The 23,432-nt window shown below is 34.4% G+C and overlaps 4 protein-coding genes across 4 annotated transcripts; 1 reads left to right on the top strand and 3 right to left on the bottom strand.

The window, feature by feature from the left end:
• Positions 1-657: 657 nt before the first annotated feature.
• LOC109803909 (ubiquitin-conjugating enzyme E2 variant 1A) lies at positions 658-4,007 on the bottom strand. Its single transcript, XM_020365584.3, has 5 exons — positions 3,844-4,007; positions 2,528-2,667; positions 1,827-1,952; positions 1,626-1,752; positions 658-871 (listed from the first exon to the last, which is right to left on the bottom strand). The coding sequence occupies exons 1-5, from the start codon at positions 3,869-3,871 to the stop codon at positions 813-815; spliced, it is 480 nt and encodes a 159-aa protein (XP_020221173.1). The 5' UTR covers positions 3,872-4,007; the 3' UTR covers positions 658-812.
• A 1,187-nt stretch (positions 4,008-5,194) lies between these two features.
• On the bottom strand, positions 5,195-12,624 carry LOC109803481 (Class II aaRS and biotin synthetases superfamily protein). The gene is made up of 7 exons (XM_020365082.3): positions 11,216-12,624; positions 10,308-10,487; positions 9,738-10,004; positions 8,930-9,064; positions 8,435-8,716; positions 6,715-6,855; positions 5,195-5,715 (listed from the first exon to the last, which is right to left on the bottom strand). The coding sequence occupies exons 1-7, from the start codon at positions 12,506-12,508 to the stop codon at positions 5,416-5,418; spliced, it is 2,598 nt and encodes an 865-aa protein (XP_020220671.2). The 5' UTR covers positions 12,509-12,624; the 3' UTR covers positions 5,195-5,415.
• A 2,192-nt stretch (positions 12,625-14,816) lies between these two features.
• LOC109803662 (small ribosomal subunit protein uS19x) lies at positions 14,817-16,206 on the bottom strand. Its single transcript, XM_020365337.3, has 3 exons — positions 16,066-16,206; positions 15,773-15,979; positions 14,817-15,266 (listed from the first exon to the last, which is right to left on the bottom strand). The coding sequence occupies exons 1-3, from the start codon at positions 16,066-16,068 to the stop codon at positions 15,018-15,020; spliced, it is 459 nt and encodes a 152-aa protein (XP_020220926.1). The 5' UTR covers positions 16,069-16,206; the 3' UTR covers positions 14,817-15,017.
• A 335-nt stretch (positions 16,207-16,541) lies between these two features.
• XCT (XAP5 family protein) lies at positions 16,542-20,283 on the top strand. Its single transcript, XM_020365248.3, has 12 exons — positions 16,542-16,776; positions 16,864-16,929; positions 17,026-17,090; positions 17,165-17,280; positions 17,448-17,526; positions 17,624-17,700; positions 17,903-17,964; positions 18,064-18,195; positions 18,320-18,373; positions 19,384-19,449; positions 19,617-19,691; positions 19,942-20,283. The coding sequence occupies exons 1-12, from the start codon at positions 16,606-16,608 to the stop codon at positions 19,990-19,992; spliced, it is 1,014 nt and encodes a 337-aa protein (XP_020220837.1). The 5' UTR covers positions 16,542-16,605; the 3' UTR covers positions 19,993-20,283.
• Positions 20,284-23,432: the final 3,149 nt, after the last annotated feature.

Here is a 23,432-nt window from a genome sequence, read left to right as displayed (position 1 = left end):
AAAATAAAATGGCATTCAATACTTTCATTGATTAGTTGTGAAACGATTCTTCACAGATTTTTTTTTTTATCAGTTTTTGAAGAAAAAAAATCTGTTATTTTGACCTATTTCTGTCCAGATTGATTTTGTGATTTATTTAAATTGGGCACTTTTCCAGTCCAACCATCAAATCCAATTTTCATAAGCATCTCTAGAGAAAAAAGTGAAATTAATTCTTCATAAACTAAAATTAACCTAAACATGAATTAAATAATATTTTAGAGAAACTAATATGAAATTTCTCCTAATTATCCAACTCATAAGCTAACTTTGACTTTCAGGGAAGTTTATTTCATTCTCATTTCTTATTATCTTCTCACAAAGTGTTTATGGAAAAGTTTATTGAAGCCCTAACAACATTCTTCCGTGTCGGATTTTGTTGCTTCCATAAAACAAATCGCAGTCACACAACCAACAAGTCTAAAGAATCTACTAGTGTTTAACTTGTTTACACCCCTTTCATATGGCAAAAGCACCAGGATATTTTGGAAACGAAGTTGGAGAAATAATTCAATGAAAAATTGACTGTTGTCCCACAAAATTAGGATCGATTACACATATGAATGCACACTTCCAAATTAGAGTCCGCAGTAAAATCAGCTTTAACACCATGCACAGTAAATTTTCAATGATACGATAGTCTCTCTTTAATTGGTCCAGGTTACGTACGCAAATGGTCCATAATTACATTTGTAAATGTGTTAACCCACAAAGGGGATTATCTATTTTTCAATATAATTATTTACATTATTATTCTTTGATCCTCACCTGAATTAGACGATACAACATCTCAGCACCAGCCCCTTTTGGTCAATCCTACCATCTTCATTGCCTAAAAAGTCATATCATACACATGATTCAGCTTCTTCATACACTAAGATTCATAAGAGAAATGCAAACCTTCAAACAACCGACTACGAGTTTCAACATGTCATATCATGACAGCTAAACGATAAGAAATTAAGAATTTAAATTTTTTTATGAAGTTAACGTAAGTTTTCTAACACTCATTATTGACATGGTTGACCTGCTAAACTTGATGCAAATTAAATGGGACTGGTAAAATGACAACAAGTATCAAATTTAGTAAACAAAACAAAACAAAGTGCCTACAAACAAAAACTCTTAATAAGATTAGGATACTAGCTCAGAACAATTCATCCGAAAATTATACTCTCAAACTATTCTAAGTTAAATGCCGAATGGCTCAAAAGTAATTTGTCACGTCTTCATGTTTTTAATTCAATGACATCAATTCCAAAGCATTAAAAGCTCAAAAGGATCGTCACTCTTAATAATATCTAACAACTAATGTTCAATTCAATCACTTAACCAAGGCATACAGAAAATTAACATCCGATAACATGACGATAGGAATATCCAACTAGCATTCAATCACTAAATCAACAGATGCAGAAATTTCACATCCAATAACTTATCTATAGGAATATCCAACTAACTTTGTACACGATCCATCCATGTTATAGAAAAAGGCCAATTTTACACAAGCATGTCAATTACTAAAATAGAGATGAAACTATACAAAGACTAACAAATAACAACAATCAGAAATAAGATTTACACACCTTCAGGAGGCTGGGCTAGCTTCCGATTATGTGGAGACATCATTTCTTTCTTCAATTGCATCAAAATGTCTTCCATCGTACACTCTCTTTGCCAATTAGCAAGCATAGGAAACAATTGAGGCTCAACCTGGTAATTTAGATATTTGAAAGTTAAAATTCAATCAAACCATACAAGGAATCCTTAGTGAAAAAGTTACCTACCACTCCCGTTTCTTGGTTGACACAAGTCATGTTAATCCTAGTCTGAAATCTAACAGATGGTGGATTCTCTGGATAATCCTTGCCACAAAATAATTTCAGTTGGTAGATACGCCCTTCATGAACAGTCTGGTAAAATAACAAGATGGACAAGGAAATTCATCAAATTAATATATTCTTTTGGCAGACACTAGTTCCACTTAGAAACTAGAAAGCGGTACACACATACTTGGTATGGAAAAAATTTATTTAAAAAAAAATACTAGTGGTAGAGTTAAAAAAAAAATCTTGGAAAGAGGAAATGGATTTAATTACTTAGAAATATAACCTATATATTTTAAACCATGGTAGTTATGAATTACATGGTGCCGTAAGAAAGAAAACTCCAAAGGAAAATATCATTTTTCCCATAAGGCCATAGCCATTTAGTTACCAAAGCAATGTTCTTGGAAACCAAACCCTTGATACCCACACAGCCTCCATTCTGATAGAAATATAATCAACTCCAAAATGAGACACACAAACACCAAAGTTTGCTAACATGAGTTAAAAAGGATGAAGTATATTTTTAACGAAAATAGAAAAGCATAAATAGAGCTGTGAGTCATAAATGTCTAGAAAAATAATAAATTCTGCAATTTTTTAAAAGAAGTTTTAATTGCATCAAATGTAACAGAATTTTTCCAAAGAACAGAACAGCTTACACCCGGGGGGCCAATAATAGTCCCAGTCCACGACTGCATGTATATATCATCAGCATCATCCATTCCATAGCTAACAGTTCCATCTCCAATTCCCTTCTCACCTCTCTCAAGCTCTTCCAATAATCTGAAATTCCTAGGAACTGCAAACAAAGACCAAAAATTTTAACAAGATAGATGCAAATTACAAATTTGCACTCTAGAAAAGATAGCAAATTTGCACTCTACAAATTTGCAAGCATTAAGTTACAGTCCATAAATCTTGAGGGTGGTAAGACAAGGATGATAGCAAATTGAGAAACTATGATGCAGAGTGCAAATGTCACGAAAGAAAAGGAAAGAATTCAAAGAAATTGGATATTCCCTAAACACACGTCCTCCCAAAAATCAAAAGCAGAAGCCATTCCCCAGATAAGGATAAAATAAGGGGTGCACCCACAAATATAACTACCAAAAATTCACCTGAGTAGAAAAGAGCCAAAGCATCGACATGCCACTCATTCTGATGAAGTTAATATAATTACTCCTTTTCAACAACACAAATCCAAAGGGAAGCACTTCAACCAATTAACAACTAAGGAAATACTTTTAGACACCAGATTCCCAGGGCAGTCCAATCCACCCTACTTCAAACTCATGCAAGACATTTCCTAGCAGACAACTATGATCCCTCCTCAATCTTTGGCAGCACATCCCCAGAATAAGTGGGTATACAATAACAATATACTTTAAAAAAAATGAGAGAGAATTTTATTTTAAAAATCACAGAGAATAATATAACAGAATGGTTTACATTTTTTTCCTAATTTTACTTATACTCTTTCAATCTTTGTATTTAAATAATTCCCTAACCTTGCACACAATTGTGAGCTCATTCTAATATAATGATGACAAAGTCGGCAGCATAGTTGAAGGACAGAACAACAATGCAACAAGATGTAATTGTAATTAAATATAGAAAGAGAATATGCTAGAGAAGGGTGACTAAGTTTCCACGCTAACTTAACTGAGCAGCAAAGAATTTATGTCCAAACACCGAAAAATAGGTATTTGCTAATAAATAGAAACAAAGCAAACTCAAAGCTCATATTGCAAACTCTTCAAAATAAAAGCTTTTTTTTTCTTCTTATTTTAGATTTCTCTGTTTCTTTATGATAACGGTAATTTCGGGTATCTTAACAATAGTGCAGAAAATCACAAGTCCAAACAGAGTATTTGTATGATGATTACGAAGCATATGAAACAAAGAGAGTGCAAATAGAAATTGTAAATTGAATGGAGAAAAGAGAAGCAAAAGAGGAAATAGGAAGAACACTGACCGACGACAGTGGAAGCTTGGGTAGCCATTATTGAGGGTGAATTGGAATATGGAAGGGGATAGGGTTTTGGAATTGTAGAGAGAGAGAGAGAGAGAGATCCTAATGGTGACTGACTCAAAGCAAAAGTAGAAGCTCCGTTACACCTACACCTACACGTACGTACCAATAATAAAATAGTGCATTGAGGCTACCTGTTTTTGACTTCCAACCCATTAAATTAATTAAGCAGATGTTACTTTGCCAACTTCCTTAGATTAAAAATAGTAAGGGGAATGATGATGAAACTTCCTTCTCCACTCTTTTACTACTTTTTTTTCAAGTAAATTTATTAAAAATATAAATTTTGGTGGAACTCGTTACTAAATTTGTAAAGTTAATTAATACTTTGTATTGATAAAAGGTAATTTTGTAAGGGATATTTACGACATTAATGTAAAAATTATTTAATATTTATATTTAAAATAATTAGAATTATTTAAAAGGATTTTTTTTAATATTTCTTCATCGCTATTTTTACAATACCTATCAGCAACACCTAATTAATTAAATAAAAAGTGAAGTGTATAATTATGAACACATAATGTAAAAATCTTAAATATAATTTATTAATATATTTTTTTTTGTAAAATGTGGATATTGAATAATTTATATGTTTTTACATAATCCGTTCACTTTTATCGGTGTCGGTAAAGAAAACACTAAAAAAATCTCATTTAAACAACTATAGTTTCCTCCCATTTACAATAGTAAGTTTAATGAATTTAGAATCAATATTTGATAACATTAACTTTGACTAGCATAATATACAATTTGTCGGTTTAGGTATACATTATATTCTCTAAAAATATAAAAGTATAGTATATCTTATGATTAAAAATTAAATTTAAAATTAATAACAACAATAGTGTATGTTATAAATATTTGACTTTATGCCATGACTCGTTGATTACTTTCACGTGCGTAAGTGAGAGGCGAGAAAACTTCTAAATTAATCTTAAAAATTGTTAATTTAATCCATAATTTTGAAAATTGAAGCCGTAAGCATGTCACTTAAGCACAAAATTAACTATATGAAAATTTACTTCTTTATAAACAAAAATCAACTTGCGTATAGTACACAAGATAAAAACTAAATTTTGAAAAAGTTAATATCAAAAAAATTTCTACAAATTAACTAAGGAGTTTTTTTAAAATTATTTTCTTCTGGTTTTAGAATTTTTTTTTTATATAAACAAGTCCTAAATAAGAAATGAAAACAAAAAAGAGAAACTACAATTAATTATTTTCGGAGTAAATGAATGAGAAACTACAAATTAAGCCATAACGAAAAAGCTGAAAAGTAATGAAGGCATGGGATAAAAGCGACCATCAATTTAAATCTTAAGTGAAGAGCCGCTGTAAGTGTAAGGATTGTAAGATTCATAACTTAATAATATGCCATTTCCTCAATTAACTTTCGTAAATAGAATAGACATGAAACAAACCCCAAACGTCATCAAAACCTATACTCCTTCAATTCTGATTTTAAAATGAATGTTGAACTACTAAGTTGGCTCCAGCATATAATGGGCCTTAAGGGTGTAACCGTCTCCGAAGTTCCTCCACAAATTCTGCTCTAGGAACGTTTATATCATTATTGGCCTCGAGATCTTTCAATTGCACCACGCCTTCTTTTATTTCCTGTTCACCAACAAATACCATCCAAGGAATCCTTGATTCTTTTGCATATTCGAAGTGCTTCTGTCTTCTTTTATGAACCAAGTACTCTGCTTTCACCCCAGCATCCCACAGTTCTCCCGCTAGCTCTGCAGCTAGTGTTAGGTCAGTCCCAAATATGCTCACTAGGACTTCTGTCTTCGTTGGCCGTGCCATCTAATAAGAAAACACAAAAACAAAATTAATACATACTAAAAAGAAAAGGATGAAAAGGAAAACGAATCAAGCAAATACTCGCTAGACAATGCCAACGTTCAAACTTTCTTCGCCATGAAATAACCCAGACATTCACGACTTAACAAGAGCACACAAAATATAACCTTCACGAGAAAACTAGAAACAAAAAGAGACAACTGGGAGATACGTTTTATCATTATTAAATGCAGCAACCTGATGCAAATTAACATGTTTCCACTAAAATGGCAATATTAGTTATGGATAAAAGTCTGTCAGTAAGTATTATCACGCAGATCAAGTCACCATAATTATACCATAATAGAAAATATTGGTTATCAGTAGATGAATGAAGAAATGTATATGTACACCACAATATCACTGAAAAATTAAAATACCACTTAACACATTCCATAAAATCATCTGCCAGTGACTCTGTTTACGTATATCAAATTTGACACAATCTTTTATTTGATACATAATTTATCCACTATTATGAAATGCATCCATCGATAGGGTATCACATATGTATGCTGTGCACCAGTGCACGTGTATTACTCCAGTTAGAAAGTTGGGTACACTGGATTAAATCACAGTCATCCCTAGTTGCAGGATGCAAACTACCTGGGTGCATATATTTGGTCGTTTTGATTCATTATCAAAAAATGATGAAGCCGAATTCAACGAAGTGAACCATGGGCAGCTGTAAAGTCATTTTTACACTAATTTCCCCATCCAACTTATTCAGGAAAATTGCCTAGCTCATTCAAATAAAAATAATTTAGTTTTTTTGGGCCTTTTCATGAATACTCAACAGTTGAAAACCATTGTAAACCCTAAACAAAATTTAGGGAACTTTGTAGCAAAATTGGTGTTGGAATGTGATTTAATAGTTGATACCCAGAATAATAATGAATAGTTATTCATTTTAACATTAGCAACTAATAAAGTTACTAATCACTTATCAAACATTATGATCACCTGGTTCTGATCCTTCTGTTGTTGCTCCATTATGGCAAATACTCTCTCAATTCCCAGACTTACACCAACTGCTGGCACTGGCTTTGAACCAAACATACCTATAAGGTTATCATAACGGCCACCGGCAGCAATTGAACCAACCTGAAAAAAGACCATATGTCCATTCCTAAATAAAAGATGAAAATTTCAATAAAAACAACATAAATGAAACACAGACAGAACAGAGTATATGCACAAATATGACCATCATAAACTACAGAGAGGTATCCCACTTCAAAGAATCAAATAATTTCAATTTACTTTTTCACATTTCTTAAGGCCTACAATTTCAAATTAAATAGGTACTTATTGATTGAATTTTCTATACATTAAAACATGAGTTGAACTACAATGCCATTGCTACTTCCATCCAAAAACAACTCCTTGCATTATATCTTACAAATAAATATGCCAAATAAAAAAGAACAAGAAAAGGAATTTTTGAAATTTTACAGATGCAGAAAGCTGTAAAATTCAACTTGATAAGATTTTCTTAAACTGTTCCAGTCATCTGAGCATTCTTTATTTTCAACAGTTGGATATTTAACACCGACCTCATGTTCCAGACAACAAGGTTCACCATGTTTGACTAGCAAACATACTTCCCATTCCCACGTAAGTGACAAACCCAACTTTTAAAAGAATAACGGATAGTGTAAAGAATTATTGCCGAAACATTGCTCAGTTCCTGATTATGTGATTAAACACGATCTACTCAACTTTTTCTTTTTATCTTTTTTGACAAGAGAAAGAAGTACAAACTAAAGTAAGAAATACCCCTAGAGTTGCAAATTACCAAAATATATAGAAAAATATATAAACAAGACCATCATTTTAAAAGCACTCTCTGGATATCATCAATATCGCCCCTAAAATAAAATGTGTTGAAACTTGACATCCACATAAAAACCAACAAAAGTAGCGTGTACTGCAAAAGATGAACCTAGTCACAATAAATTTTGGATCTGCGAAGTTATACATTCCAAGTCAAACAGCATAAAAACCAAATCATCAAGAACCTAGTCAGGTGGTCTTGCTTGGATTCAACCAAGAAACCATCAAACCCTAATTCCTAACTCAGCAGTTAGTCTTCACAGAACCCAAATATAGCAAAGAAATTAACATTATAAGCCATTCTCTTGCCTCCGAAGCCCTTATCATCATTGTCCTCTGATACCATTCATAACATTTCACTCCAAAACTCACTCTATATATTAAAGTTAATTTCTCATCCTAACAAATCTAAACCTCCTACTGTCTGATACTACTTTCAGTCCTTTTTATAAGATACATACTATCACTTGTTTCTAATAAAAAGGATCCGAGGTAGTACAACTTGGATTTAAATTTTAGAAATTAAAATTAACAAGGCATTTCATATAATTCGACTGTCTTTTAAATTTAAACCCTATTTCATAAAAGTGTGAGATCTTTTTCATTTGTTTAACAAACAAAAATAAAAATTGTTTATCTTTCATTTCATCAGTTCATTGTGTGTTTAGAATGCACATTTAAAAGCAGTAACAAATCAACATGGGTTTAATTTGTTGCATTTAGTGTTGCGCAACAGACACTGAACATCCGTTAAAAACAGCTTCCTCCTTTAAAACAGCTTCAAATAAAGGGATAATAAAGGGATGAAAGAAGAAACATTTTAGAATGGAGAGAAAATGAAAAATACCTGAGTGCCTCCTTTGAAAACAGCTTCAAATATAACTCCGGTATAATAATCCAGACCCCTGGCAAGACTCAAGTCAAACACCACTTTATCAATGCGTTTTGACTTCTCCAGAGCAATAAATAAAACTTCCAGGTCATTCAATGCATCTTTAGCTCCATCATGTTTTAAGAAATCACTGTTCTCCTGTTTAAATTTAGATAATAATGCTAAAGGGGATCCTTTTTCTTTAACAAAAGTTTCAATTCTGTCAGCTGTCTCTGCAGTTAATCCTTTTTCTTCCACCTACAGCATCACAGTATAAAGCACATTACCAAGCATAACATAATATGAAGGCATCAAAATGAAGTATTTTAAAAACGAATATTGGAAAAAATAGAACCTCCATCATTCGAAATGTCCAACACAAGGAACATAAAAAAGATCAATAACACTACCTAATCATCCAGTAAATAGAATAATATAATGGAAATAGACAAAAGTAGCCTATGTCCTCACCATTTCTTTTCTTATTTGTTGAAAAGACTGTTTGTCTAACTTGTCAATGCTTGAACATATTGTCCTAAACTTCTCAGGAGGTACACCACATATTTCCATCATGCCATCCAATAACTTTCTATGATTCAACTTTATCTGAGAAAAAAATTAAGAAAAAAGGTTAAACATGTACACACTAGTATTGCAATCTGAACAAAGATTTAAATGATTTTTGACCATTAATTAGGAAAACCACAGTCAATTGCCAACCACGTCCAAACAAATGATTTTAGAAGATTAAATTATAGCACATAAGCTGGGTTGAGTAAAGTTGACTGAATTTTACAACAGCAGGGCAAAGCTCACTTCAGTTAGCAGCTAATCTGATAGTTTACACAATAAAGACTCAATAACAAGGTAAGACTTATAGCACAAGTTAGGTCGGTTGTGTAAAATTATTGAAACTTATTAAGAGTATTGCAAACAATGCATCAACCAGCAGACAGCAAAGACCTGATGCTGTAAACAAGGATGCTAAAAATCACAATTCAAAGTGTAAAATGAAACAGAGGCTTGGCACATATACAAATCCTAGCCAAAATAGATAAGCCCAAATACTAAAGGACTTTCTGATTTTTGACCATATTTCACTTCATGGAGTAATCATGGTTAATGTGTTACAATGATAACCAATCACCAAATAAGTACTGACAGCCCATGAAATGATAAATATGATGGTCAATGCCAATTTAAATTTATGAACTCAATAGACAGTTCTACAGTTTCAGAAAACCGATACTTTTAAAGAATAAATATTATAAAAATTTACCTCATATTCCCCAATGTTCAGCTCATCAAGTAGTTCAGTCAAAATCCTGACAACCTCAAAGTCTGGACCCATATATTCATATGAAGTAGGAGTACCAGCTATATCAAAGTCACATTGATAAAATTCACGGTATCTTCCCTTAGATGGGTTGTCCCGTCTGTAAACCTTAGCTATTTGGTACCTTTTGAAAGATGCTAGACCATTCATAGCGACAAACCTAGCAAATGGAACTGTCAAGTCATACCTCAAAGAAAGAAGCTCGCCACCCTGTCAAACAAGTTGTGATTACAAATTAGAATGAAGTTAAAATTCAACTCTCTCTCTCTCTATGAATTTAAACAGGGAGGGAAGGGAATCAATCTGACGTAGAATCCCATCAACTGTCATTAGAAACAGAAGTCTGGGGATTCAGCATCAGAAATAGAAGCTAGAAAAATTTAGATGAAAAATTATCCACTTTTCTCAGAAATTTGAACGTTGTAAGTTTATTCTATTTTACCTGGAGAAAAGAAAAAGGTTGTCATGACATCAACTCAACTGTCAATAAACGAATAAGCAATACACATTTACCTGGTCAGCAAGATCATAAATCAACTTTGAATCTTCTCCATATTTTCCCATGAGAGTTTCACGCAATTCAAAAACAGGAGTATCTAAGGCAGTGGCGCCATGCCTCTCAAAAACTTCTTCAATTATTGAAAAAGCTTTCTTTCTGATTGTCATTTGTTCTTTAGCAAAATCACGAGTCCCCTGAACAGACAGAAAGGTAAGACTACCAACAAACACATCCCATCCAGGAACAGAAGCAAATATTAAACAATTCCATTATCTATAGACAACACCATCAACTGACATACAAAAAAATGAATATTAATTCTGCGAACAAACTAAAAAAAACTGGGCTATGTGTGATTCAAATTCAAAGCTACGCCTTGAACATTTCCATTCCTCTTTTTCTTGTAAGCTTACACCAAAAAAAACAATTACACCCACTTCCATTACCTGACCAAGCCAGAGTAAAATTTCTAATTGGTTATTCTATTATTAAAATGCCCACTAGCAAACAAAAGAATATCATGCATATTTCTTCCATTTTCCTCTGCCTCTTCAGATACAAGTTAACCATTCCTTTGAAAATTGTCAATGAGTGCACATTTTGAATTACATTTCAATTATTCAATAACAAAATGTCAACACGACAGTTAGTAAATTACTTGGCATATACTCAATCAACTGAATTCATAGGTCAGTCCTTGATACTAACTAAGGATGTCACTTCCTAACTGATAGAATAACCAGCTATTTCAATGAGTGGTGTAATTTAATCCTTAATCCTCACAATATCAGCAATGCCCAAACCAAACGAAAAGTTCATATGTAATTTCTCTTCACCCACAAAAGAATGGAAAAATCAAGCAGACTATAACACCTAAAAAACACAGTTAATCATACAAGTAAACAAAACATGAGAGAAATACCTTGGGAATCTTGGGTAATCTCCTGCTTTCATTGCTCTCTACAACATCCTTTACTTTCAATAAAAACTCGCTAAACTCAGGTTGAGCCACATCCAAAAATGATACAAAATCAGCCACCCAAGTCCGCAAATCTATCTTTCCTCCACTCTGTAACCTCTCCTTGAACAAGGCCAATATCGAACTAGTCCCTTTCCCCAAAACAACTTTCCTCTTCTTCTTATCCTCTACTTTCGGTTTCTCTCCATTTTCCTTAACACCTTGAATCCCCTCATTCAACTCAGCAGCATCAAGAACCGCAACCGCAGTCACAGCTTCCCATGCCACAACTTTCCACACAAGTCTAAGCAGCACAAAGACCTCGTGTGCAAACTTATCATACTCCTTTCCCAGAAACAAGTTCACAGCCTTATTAAAACCACTGCTCAAACCATCCTCAGAGGGAAACTCTTTTCGAAACACTTCCCCAATGCCGGATTTCAATACATCACCACCAATACTCTCCAAATTACTCTTCACACGCGCGAAACTACCCTCACCGAGTTCACGCAGCGCCGCCGCCAACGGCAGTAGCACAGTGCCCACAGCCTCCTCACTCCCAACAGCACTCTTAACCCCCGAATTCAGCTCAACACGCATCCTCGAGTGCACAGCTTTAGCATACTCCCTCACACTCCCGTGAACCTTGGGAACCCTCGCAACGGAGGGAACCTTGTTCTTGCCAACCAACTTGTATCCATTGAGGAGAACCCTCAGGTCAGCGGCGACGGCGACCTCCTCCTTGGAGGCGTGTCCGTCGCCGGAATCCATCAAATTGAAAGGCGTCACGTCGGCCTTGAGCGCCTCGCACGAGAACGCGGCGGCGACGTCTGCGAAGGCGGAGAGCGCGGCGGAGTGGTGGTCGATAATGGCGGAGACGGCGAGCAGCGTGGAACGCGTGGCGGCGTGGAGCGCTGGGAGTTCGTGCTCGGTGACGTCTGCGTCGTCGAATTGGAATGCGTGAGGGTTTGAATTTAGGGTTTGGGAAATGAGGAGGGGAATGCGGGAGGGGGCATTGGAGAGGAGGAGGTTGTTGAGGAGGACGAGGAGGAAGGCGCGGGATTCGCATAGGGTTAGGAAATCGGGGACGGTGATGCGGTGGTTGAAGGAAGTGGTTGGAGTGGTCTTGGACGAGGAGAGCCTATCGAGCGCGGTGGAGTCGATACGCACTTGAGCGCGGGACGTGGCGACGGCGAAGACGGAGGAGGAAGAGAGCGAAGAGGCCTTGGCCCCGAGCGTTACGGAACCTTCGGCCATGGCAGTGTAACAGTAACAGTAACAGTGTCAAAGTTTAGGGTTCCTCCGCCGGCGCTACGCTATTTTATGCGTTCTTCTTTCCTTTCCCTACTTCTTCTATCACTTTCTTCCAACAGTAAAACTACTTGGTCAATTCTAACGTAACCATCATGGGTGCACTGTATTTTTGTCACGTTAGATTTAGTAATTTTTTATTTTTAACCAATGGCTGAGATCTTTTTGCCAGTTACCTATTTGTCCTTTTAGGTTTAATTTCAAATAAATTCTTGCGATATTTACCAATTGGTCCTTAATTGTTTTTATTACTTGAATGATGAATTCAAGTAATAGATAATTCTATAATAGTTCTAGCAGTGGCATTCATATGTCACATTTGACCACTTACGACAATCTTTTATGCAAATAAGATGGTATAAAGTCCATCCTGCAGATAACATGTACCAGGAGGTGTGATAGAACAGTTGAATGAACTAAATGATAAGTTGATTGCATACAAAGGCCAAAGTAGAGAAGTGCATACTTTTCGTTTCTTTCCTTTCAGTTATTGTGTTGTTGAAGCCATGTATTTTTATCAGACCGCATTGTTTTCATGTTCATCAGTAGTATGGCTTAACAACTTATTAATGCTTAGTTTTTTAACTTGGTTTATGTACTTGAGCAAAAGTATGTTCTATTGGATCAAGTAGTTCGAGATATGAATGGGTGAAACTATGCCAATTGTTGGCATTTCATAATTGTTGCATCGATTAAAATTGTTTTAAAAAATTAACATAAATTGTTCATGGTTAAGACAGTTCTTAATTTAAGGAACAAATGTTAGCACGACTTTGTTGCACTATTTATCATTGCCAAGTATAAGGTATTTTATCTAAGTATCATAGATGCAAGGAATCGGAAGTGAGAGAAACTTGAAGGGATGTCAATTTGTTAAAAATTCATTGTATTTCAAAGGTGTTACATTAAAAATTAACCAACAGTAACGCCCATTTTACAAAGTATGATTACGAAACGGTATAATTTTATTAAACAATAAAAGCCAATTTTTCTTGTGTAAGAAAATACTATACATTATTAAAAAAATTATAGGATACAAAATGAATGACATAAATCTATAACAATAAATAAAGTCAATATAATGTTTTCATATATACATTTTATTTTATTTTTTTACTTTTTTTTTATTACTTTATCTTTTATATTTTCTCTTATCAATAAAAAAATAATTTATTAACTTCTATTTATTATATTATTTAAATAATTAATCAATATTAAATTATTCACAACTCTTTCCAACTATTTACCAACATCTACTACATACATGACACAAAAACAAACCTTCACACACGACATAATTTTTCACCTTAATGAAACTATCAAAGCAAAAAGAATATTTTTATAAATAAAATTATAACTATCTTAATTTAATGTAAATGAAATATATTTCCAGAACCACAAAATACCTCAACATTATTAGTAATATAAAACAGATGTATATACAATCTCTACTCCTTTTAACATAGAAGAAAATTCTATAACAAAAAAGCATAGTCCAAGTACCAACTATGGAATTAAAAAGAAAACAAAATTTAACTCAAACAACGCAAGTTTTTATTGCTATTATTAATCAATTCTTCCAATGGATGCTCATTGGTTAGAGACTAAATTCAATAGGCTTGCGAATAAATCTTCGTAATGAAAACACAACTAACATAAAATACTTAAATTAATTCATTTCCTTATAAATAAATAAAATTAAAACAAAAAAATGCTGAAGATATAAATATTTCTCGGAGAAATTAAAATTTAATCATATTACAACCCAAAAGAATTTAAATAGATCCAACTAATAGAACTTCAATAACCAAGAATTTGCAAGTTCTTTTAGTCATCTCATGACTGGTTTCACATTTCTTAATTAACCACGTGTTTGGTCAATTGTCAGTGATCTATTTTTCACACCTAGCATGAATAGCTTAAACATCTTTGCCTTGAACTTTTACCTTTAAAACATTTCATAACATGCTATAAATGGGCCTGTCAAGATAATGCGTATGCCGAACAAGAGTAACAAACCCGAACTTGAAAACGTGAACAATCCGGCTCAACCCATTGCAAATTGGTGTATCAAACTATCAACCATGTGTCGAAGTTCCCTTAACTCCATTAATAACACGTCCAAAACCCATGGCAAATCAGCCTTTGCTTGTACAAAGATCCAAATACGTTCATTAAAAATACCATTTCAATGTAGATGGTGATACTACGGAATCAATTATGATAAACCATATCTCACAATAAACGCGTCAACTTATCAAAATAAATTTGACTTCACAAAATTAAACAGTAAAATGTTGATACTATGGAATCAAGTCATGATAAACCATCGTCAAAACATAAATAGGCAAACTGAAAATCAAATGCTCAAACAACAAAACAAAATCTCTGATGGGAGTTGAAGGTTTACTTCAGAGCCACTACAAACTAAAATGTAACTTCCCCGGAACAGATTTCACTTGAGAGGAATGAACCTGGATGAGTGAGTAGCACCAATACCAGGTCTTCCGTGCTTAACGGGCTTGTATGAAATAGAGAACTCGGCCAGATAATGCCCAATCATCTCGGGTTTGATTTCAACCTGGTTAAAAGTCTTGCCATTGTATACTCCAATAATGCTACCAATCATCTCAGGCACAATGATCATGTTACGGAGGTGGGTGCGAACTGGTTCTGGCTTCTCACCTGGGGGAGCTTCCCTTTTCTGTGACCAATCAAAAAGATTTATTAAACAAATAATTCAATTTAATTCCAGAAAATATACCTCACAATAAGCAAATATCAACAATCCATCAGAATACACTTGCATTCAAATAAATAATAATCAGCAGATATGCACTCCTAAACTATAAATTAAAACCTCAAATTTTATAGAGTGAAACTCTTACAAGCCCATTAGAGATTCCAACACTCTTCCCCCTTCATAAAAAGTACATTCCACGCACTATCCTTGCCATTGCTCTCAACTATATCAATTTACAATGCTTCAGTCCAATCTTAATCCCAATACTCAATTTTCTTGACCTAATAACCACTTTAATTAATAAAGAATGTCCTACTAAAAATTAAATTATGAAGTTTACTAATCAAACATATCACTTATAATCGTGTCCACACAAATCGACGTAGTACAATGCACAATTGGAAGTATAATACAGAAATGAGTACAAGACCATAGCCCATAGGCGAAAAGAGGATAGAAAATAGTACCGCTTTGCGAAGCTTCTTAATCAAGGCCATGGGCTTTCTGGTGAGACCTCTCTGGAACCTTCTACGAGCGCGAGCACTGAAGAGCTTCACGAGTTCATCAGTGGACATGTCGAGAAGCGCGTCGAGATCGACGCCCCTGAAACTGAACTTCTTGAACGTCCTCTTCTTGGGTTGGCCTCCTGCCGCGACATCGACCTCAACGTCTGCCTGCAAAAGCAATTACAACGATCAGAAACGAAGGTAACAGAGTAATTAGATTTCACTGTCGCCGGCGGAGAAGAAGAACAACTCACCATTGTTGCCGCTTCCTAGGGTTTTCAACAAAGAGGAGCTGCTCTGAGAGTCCTGGCTTTGGTTTTAATATGAGAGCTTATGTAGTGTAACCCTAAACCATATAGAGTCCCGTGAGTTCCTGGACTGGGCTTCAATATTACTTACTATCTTCCGCCAAAAGCCCATTAAATTATACTTTTTAACAAAACAATAAATATAAATGTTTAAATAATTTTTTAATGCAGAAAATGTATTGTTATGTCCTTTTATTTTGGTCATTGTAAATATTTGGTTTATTTTTAGTCCATCAAATTATAAATTATTCCGAAAACACACACATTAAGATAGTTGCAACCACTTTACCAAAGAAATAAGTTAAAACTTTTAATAAAATATTTTGAAATTGTGTGTTGGGCTTTGGGTTTTATATTGGGCCGAATGTTAAATGGAAGCCCATACGAAGAGTGAACGAGCCATACATACATACGAACATGAAACGATCATCACCATTCGCCACAAAACTCTGTTTTTTGCCTCATTTGTTTTGCGGAGAGGAAAAGATGTCGGGCATGGGAGACGGGTACGTGGGCACCGCCCAAGACGCCGTTCGTATACGGCGGTTGGAGAAGCAGAGAGAGGCGGAGCGCCGCAAAATCCAAGAGCTCAAAACCAAGTCCGCCTCCGCCAAGGGCCAACCCGGCCTCCTCCAATTCGGTTCCAGCACTTCCGAGGTTTTCTAACTTCTCTTCTATCCAATTCTAGGGTTTGTTCCTCCTTTTCAATTTTCCATTCAACTAATCTATCTATCCACGTTTCAGATTCTAGAGACCGCCTTTAAGAAGGAAACTGTGGGATTGGTCACTAGAGAGCAGTATGTTGAGAAGGTACGGTATAGTTGCTACCCTCTAATCTCTTCTCTCACTAATCCCTAACCACACTATTGTAACATGATATGGCTTCTTTGTATGTGTTGATTGCAGAGGGTTAACATTCAGAGCAAAATAGAGGAGGAAGAGAAAGAGAAACTTCAGAAGCAACAGCAAGAGTACCTCTCCTATCCTGTTACCTTTCTCTTTGTTTTTCTTCATAATCTATTACTTATTCTCCCTATCCAAACAGGGAGGAGGAGCTTCAGTTAGAAAAGCGTAAAAAGAGGAAGATCAAGGGCAATTCTCGATTGTCCTTCGCTGAGGATATTGACAATGATGAACCCCAAGAGGAGGAACCATATCATAGTAAGTCACTTCACTTTCCTTCTCTTATTGCTGTTTCAAATTACACTTTTTCTCCACTTATCAATGTGTGGCATGACATGTTGCTAAACTGTTTTACCAGAGAAATGCGAATTTTTGTTGATCGATGATTTATCAAAGAACATTAAACTTTGCTATGCTTCTTGTAGATATTCTGGAAGCAAATAGACTACGGCGTGGCAAGCTTGGTAAAGATCCTACGGTTGAAACTAGCTTTCTACCTGACAGGTGTGTGTGACACCTCTCCTTTTTTCTTTTCTCTTATTCTTTATATTGGTTGTTGCCCTAACGTTCGGGCATAGGAGTGCTGAGGATTCCTGTTCAGTGAGCGAGAGGCTGAGGAGCAAGCTGAGCGTGAAAGGCTGCGGAAACAATGGCTTCGTGAGCAGGAGCAAATTCGAAGTGAGAATGCTTTCCATTGTCTTTTAAACACCCTTTCAAAGAACGATAATAAAGGGTTAAGAAGTATAGCTAATGCAATATGATTACATTGGTGGGGAAATTTGTGCGTATTTGTCTCTTGGGCATATAGCTTAGCTGATGCAGAAAACAGTTATAGACGTATAAAAGTTTATGCTTAATTAAGTTGTGTTTTTGGCATCAGATGAGCCTCTTGAAATCACATACAGCTACTGGGATGGAACTGGCCACAGGCGTGTGATCCAGGCAAGTAAAGGCTAAGTTACTGAGAATACATTTACAGATTTACTATATGATATTATGTCTTGGTGTCTGAACTCTGAACCAGTTTATAACATGATTCAGGTACGCAAAGGTGACAGTATTGGAGAGTTTCTCCGAGCAGTTCAGCAGCAACTTGCGCCTGAATTCCGAGAGATTCGAACAACTTCAGTAGAAAATTTGTTATATGTGAAAGAAGATCTTATCATTCCTCATGTATGAACTTTTAATTTGTTTTAATTTCTATCTTGTTTGTGTGTGTAAGCTATGTTAACATTATTTTAACCAAAGGATATATGCTAACTAACTTTTTTTACCTGTTTCTATTTTTGTATTACAGCAACATAGCTTCTATGAGCTAATCGTGAACAAAGCTAGAGGCAAAAGTGGACCAGTATGTTTCTTTTATGAATTTTTCATTGTTAAATAATATAATCAGTTTCTTAGTGGTCAGGGGCAGGGCATAGCTAGGATTTAGATCCCTCCATAATTTTCTGCAAATGATACACACATGTACTTTATTTTTCAAAAAAAAAAAAAAATGTTACCGCTGTCCGAATTAACGGTTTTTTTTTTTTTTTTGGCTCGTGTAAGAAAATTCCCCAGTTTTTCTTGTGTAAATGGTTTCTTTGATTGACAAAAAAGGACAGTAGTATTATAGTTTTAACATTCTGCTTATAGAATATTAGAACAAGGAAGAATGCATTCAAAACTATGTGGATAGTTGGAAAAAGGATATGAGAAAATAAGCCAAAATGATAAAAGAGTGAAAAAATAATGTAATAAGATGGAGAATATACAACTTCTGAGCCAAGATTCTCAATTGCTTACTTAAATAATAAACTAAGTAGTTTTGTTTTCTTAGTGATTTTAGTTCCAATTTTTAAATTGTGTTGTTCTCTGTGTTGCCTTGTTATTCTTACCGATGGCTAATTAAATATGCTAGGTTTAAGTTGTCTCTTTTTTCCCTGGCACAAATTTATTTCCCTTTTTTCAAACATTATAGAGATACTAAGAAAAAAAAATTTGAATAAAAATTCTTCATTTTGGATCATTTGTGAAGAACTCATATGTGATTGTTTAGATAATTAGATAAGATTAAGAACATTCAGTTTTTATGACTCGTTGGAATTCCTCCTCGTTGAGGAAAATCCCTAATAGAAGGAAAAAGTGAATTTGAGAATTTTAGTTTTTTTCTTGTGATAACTGCGGGTTTTGGCTAATAACTTATAATGCTTCAATGTTGCTAGTGTTCATATGGTTGCTGCTTCAGAATTGCGTATCATCCGAAGTATCTATGTCCTAAATAACATTTGCATGCCGTCATAAACTTGAAAGTGTTTCATTGATTATCTTGTGACTATTTCGGTGCTAATGTTACTTATTGTTTTTCTATATGAACAGCTTTTTCATTTTGATGTGCATGAGGATGTACGAACAATTGCTGATGCTACTATAGAGAAGGATGAGGTAGATTTTCTTCCTATTTATTACTCTGCTAGTCTGCTACTGTTATTAAATTTAAATTTACAAGATAATGTAAACAAGTATGTGCATGTTTGTCTTTTGGTGTTCTAGTAAACTTGTCTTCTCTTTGGTTAATTATCTTACTTTGGTGATATTGTCTCAACCAACAGTCTCATGCTGGGAAGGTTGTAGAAAGGCACTGGTATGAAAAGAACAAGCATATATTTCCTGCTTCAAGATGGGAGGTACTCTCTCTCTCTCTCTCTCTCTCTCTCATCTCATGTGTGCAAAGTGCATGAGTTGGTCTTGCTTCCTCCTCAAACCTCTTGGCTGAGTATTTGCCGCGAAATTTAATAAATCTCTATTAAGATAGGATATTCTGTACTGATCATTTATTATATAATAGTCTTTCAGATTAGAGTGTATATGATGTGAATTGCTGTTTTTTGCCTAGCTTCTGATTCTAGTTGCCATTTTTTTCACCATCTGTTACAGATATATGATCCAACGAAGAAATGGGAACGTTATACTATCCACGGGGATTGATTTGAGGCTGCCAAGTAATATGCATTTCGTTCGCTGCCTTGATCATCAGCTGAGCCTTCACGTACCATTTTGTTGATTAATGCTATAATTAGTCATTTCAGTGTTGGGATTGACTAGGTTTTGTTTCTGATTTATTGTAGAAAACTTGGATAATTAGTCATATATCTGTATCACAGAGGACAATTAGGCACAGCTGTCTTGTCAAATAAGTCAACTTTTAACTTATTTGACCAGCTTATAAATTTGTTTAAGCAAATTAATAGGTTTGGTAAAAAAGTTTGTTTTATTATATTTGATTAAACTATTAATTATTAATATGCTAACTTGAAATTTATACTAGCTGAATGAGGAGCTGAAAATGTTTAATAAAATTAGTTGTTGAAATAGTTGATAAATATAAAACAAATATATTTATAATTTTTTAGATTTAGGATAAATTTGTTTTAAGTCTCTTAAATTTAAAATTGTGGTTAAATTTTGTTTTAATTCTTCAAATCACCAATAATATGTAAAAGTGACAAATTAAAATAATTATGTACTATCAGTTGAATTTAATATGATGTTTTCAGTAGGGTATTTTATTTGATAATATTTGATAAATTTTTTAACAAAATTTTAGTATTAGAATTAAAATTAGATTTTTTTTAATTATAGGGATTAAAAAAGTTAAATTTAAATTTGAGGACTAAAAATAAATTTACTGTAAATCTAAGAGCACTTCCAATGGAGGGTGCTTATGGTGTTGCTTAAGAATAAGCAACGGAACTTCCAAGAAACTCCCATTGGAATAGTCCTACGTGGCAACTCAGTTGCTTAAATTTTTTTCACAGTCGCTTCTACTAGCAACGGTGCTTAGCACTGAAAAACTTGAAAGAGAGAAATTTGATTGGTCCTCTTGTATCTAGGTGGAATATGAACAGAAATTTTGAAAATAAAAAAATAATAAAACATCCTTCACCTCTTCGACCTCCGTCCGGGGAGGGTTGTTGACGTCGGCCGCCTCAGCACGGCTGGGCCCCTCCGCGTGCGACCAACTCTGCCTAGCCGTCCCCTCCGCACGCGACCCCTCCTCACGGCCTACCCCTCCGCGCGCGACCAGACCACTCCGTCCCGCACGCGGCTCCTCTCAACCAGACCCGTTGGCCTGCGAGCAAACCCCTCCGCCCGCGAATCCCCTCTGCCCGCGCGCGTGCGAACCCCTCAAGCCGCGAAACTCGCCGGCGCGCGAACCCCTCCGCCCGCGAAACCCCTCCGGCCGCGAACCCTCAGGCCGCGAACCACTATGGTCGCAACCCCTCCGCCCACTAGTGAAGAGAGTGAGTAAAGAGTGAGAGGATCGTGAGTGGATCGTAAGTGATAAGTGAGACAGTGGAGCGTGAGTGAAGAGTGAATTGAGAGATGTTGAGAGTGCATCAGAAAAAAAATAAATAAATAAAAAAGGATGTGGTATCAAAAATTTATAATAAAATATAGTGTAAGATGTTAAAAAATGTAGTATGAGTTGTAAAAAAGTAGAGTTGCTTATAAGCAATTCTCATTGGGGCAAAAATTGTAAAAATGTAGTATGAGTTGCTTATGAGTGACGTGGCACAGTGGGACCCATTTAAAGTGGTTGGGAGTTTTTTATAAGCAACTCCCATTGTAGAGTCTCTAAGAGACTAAAAACATATTTAACATTAAATATAATATTTTTAAACAACTTTTTATAAACTTTGCCTTTTGTTTAAGCTTAAATATAATGATAGTTTTTATTTTTTGTTGAATTTTAAATTGTTAACTGATTAAATATTTTATTAAGTTAAATAATAAGATTGTATTAAAATAGTAAGGGGGTTAACATAAAAATAAATATTAAAAGGGATAAAAAAAAGTGTATGAAAAAATATTTTATTCATTTCTTTTGTAGCCTTTTAAATTTGCTTTTCATAGACCGTGACATTTTGATGTTCTATAATTTATAGTGAATATATATGATTCATGGAACTGGTTGCATATGTTAAAAAGTGTTTTTTACTCGTGAACTCTATTGAACTTGTGGATTATCTAACACGTGGTTATTTTATATTAATAAGTAATTTTGAGTTTGAATTTTAAATATATAATTATGTAAATTATTTGAAATGAGAGCTTTATCACCTGCTACGGTTTTATAAGACCCAAACAAAATTGTTTCCTATAAAATTAGTTGTGATCACTTAAAAAAAAGTCTACGTTAGTGTGACCAAAAAGAAGAGGGAAATAGAATATATGAAATATATGAATTTAAAATTAATTGGAAGACTTTTAGAAGAAATTTTATCTTAGAAAAGAGAAACCACAAAAAATAGGGTTGAAATTTCTTTTCTAATATTAGGCTTTTGTTTTGGTGAACCGAAATTTCTGACTCTATTAAGGATTTTCTTTTGGAACAAAATTAGTACAACTTTTGTGCGATAAATCATTCTTGTTAGTAATTTCTACTCCATATTTCTCCAATATATATAAGTTTCGTAATCATGAAATTATTGGTTATATTTTCTGGTGATGACTGTTGGGTCACACGAGGTACTTTAATATTTAGAACACTATATAGTATATACAAAGAAAGATGTAAAGAAAACAAGATATTGATTCATGCAATAATAATTTTCCAATAGATCCATAACTCCACCGCACCCTATATTTAAAGTGTTTTCAAATACTATGCAACTTTTTGTGTACCAAATATTCGCAAAAGTCAACAACTTAATATAAAGTACTTCTCATACAATGAATTAAGTATTCACTTTGTTTGGCTTGAAAGAACAGTAAACGTAGTCAGTCACCTTTCTGCAACTAAAAAATTGACTTGACACATTTACACAATCAGCATCCCAAACATGTTGTTGCCTATTGGATTCATAAACCAACAGGCAACTGATCTCCATGAAAGCACTTTGACTCGTTCGGACAATGGGAGATGATTGAAAGATGCAGTTGTTCTGAGCAATCCATATCACAGAAAACCAAATGCATTGTCAACAAATTGTAAGCAGATTTAAAAGTGTATTGACCTGATGATGAAACCCATTTATCACTTCCATGATTTACAATTGAAACATTATGCAAAACATTCAATAAATCATCTTCTCCTTACTTGTACTTGTCCATATTGGAACGACACTTGTATTATTATTCGGTACATAGTTATAAAGAAAACTGGCAAATGAGGTTGTGGAGGAGGCTAAGAGGGGAAGAAAGGAATTGGTGTGTTTTAAAGTGGATTTTGAGAAAGCTTACAATTCAATTAGTTGGTAGTATTTATTTTATATTATGGAGAAGATGGGATTTGATCGAAAGTGGAGGAATTGGATTAAAGAATGTGTGTCTACGGTCAAGGTTTCTGTTTTAGTTAATGGAAGCCCAACATCTGAGATTGGTATGGCAAGAGGACTAAGACAGGGGATCCTTTATCTCCTTTT

Source organism: Cajanus cajan, chromosome 2, assembly GCF_000230855.2.
Source record: "Cajanus cajan strain Asha chromosome 2, NIPB_CcT2T_4, whole genome shotgun sequence".
Taxonomy (NCBI): Eukaryota; Viridiplantae; Streptophyta; class Magnoliopsida; order Fabales; family Fabaceae; genus Cajanus; species Cajanus cajan.
Note: the sequence above shows the minus strand (reverse complement) of the source record. Positions and strands in the feature narration are given on the sequence as shown.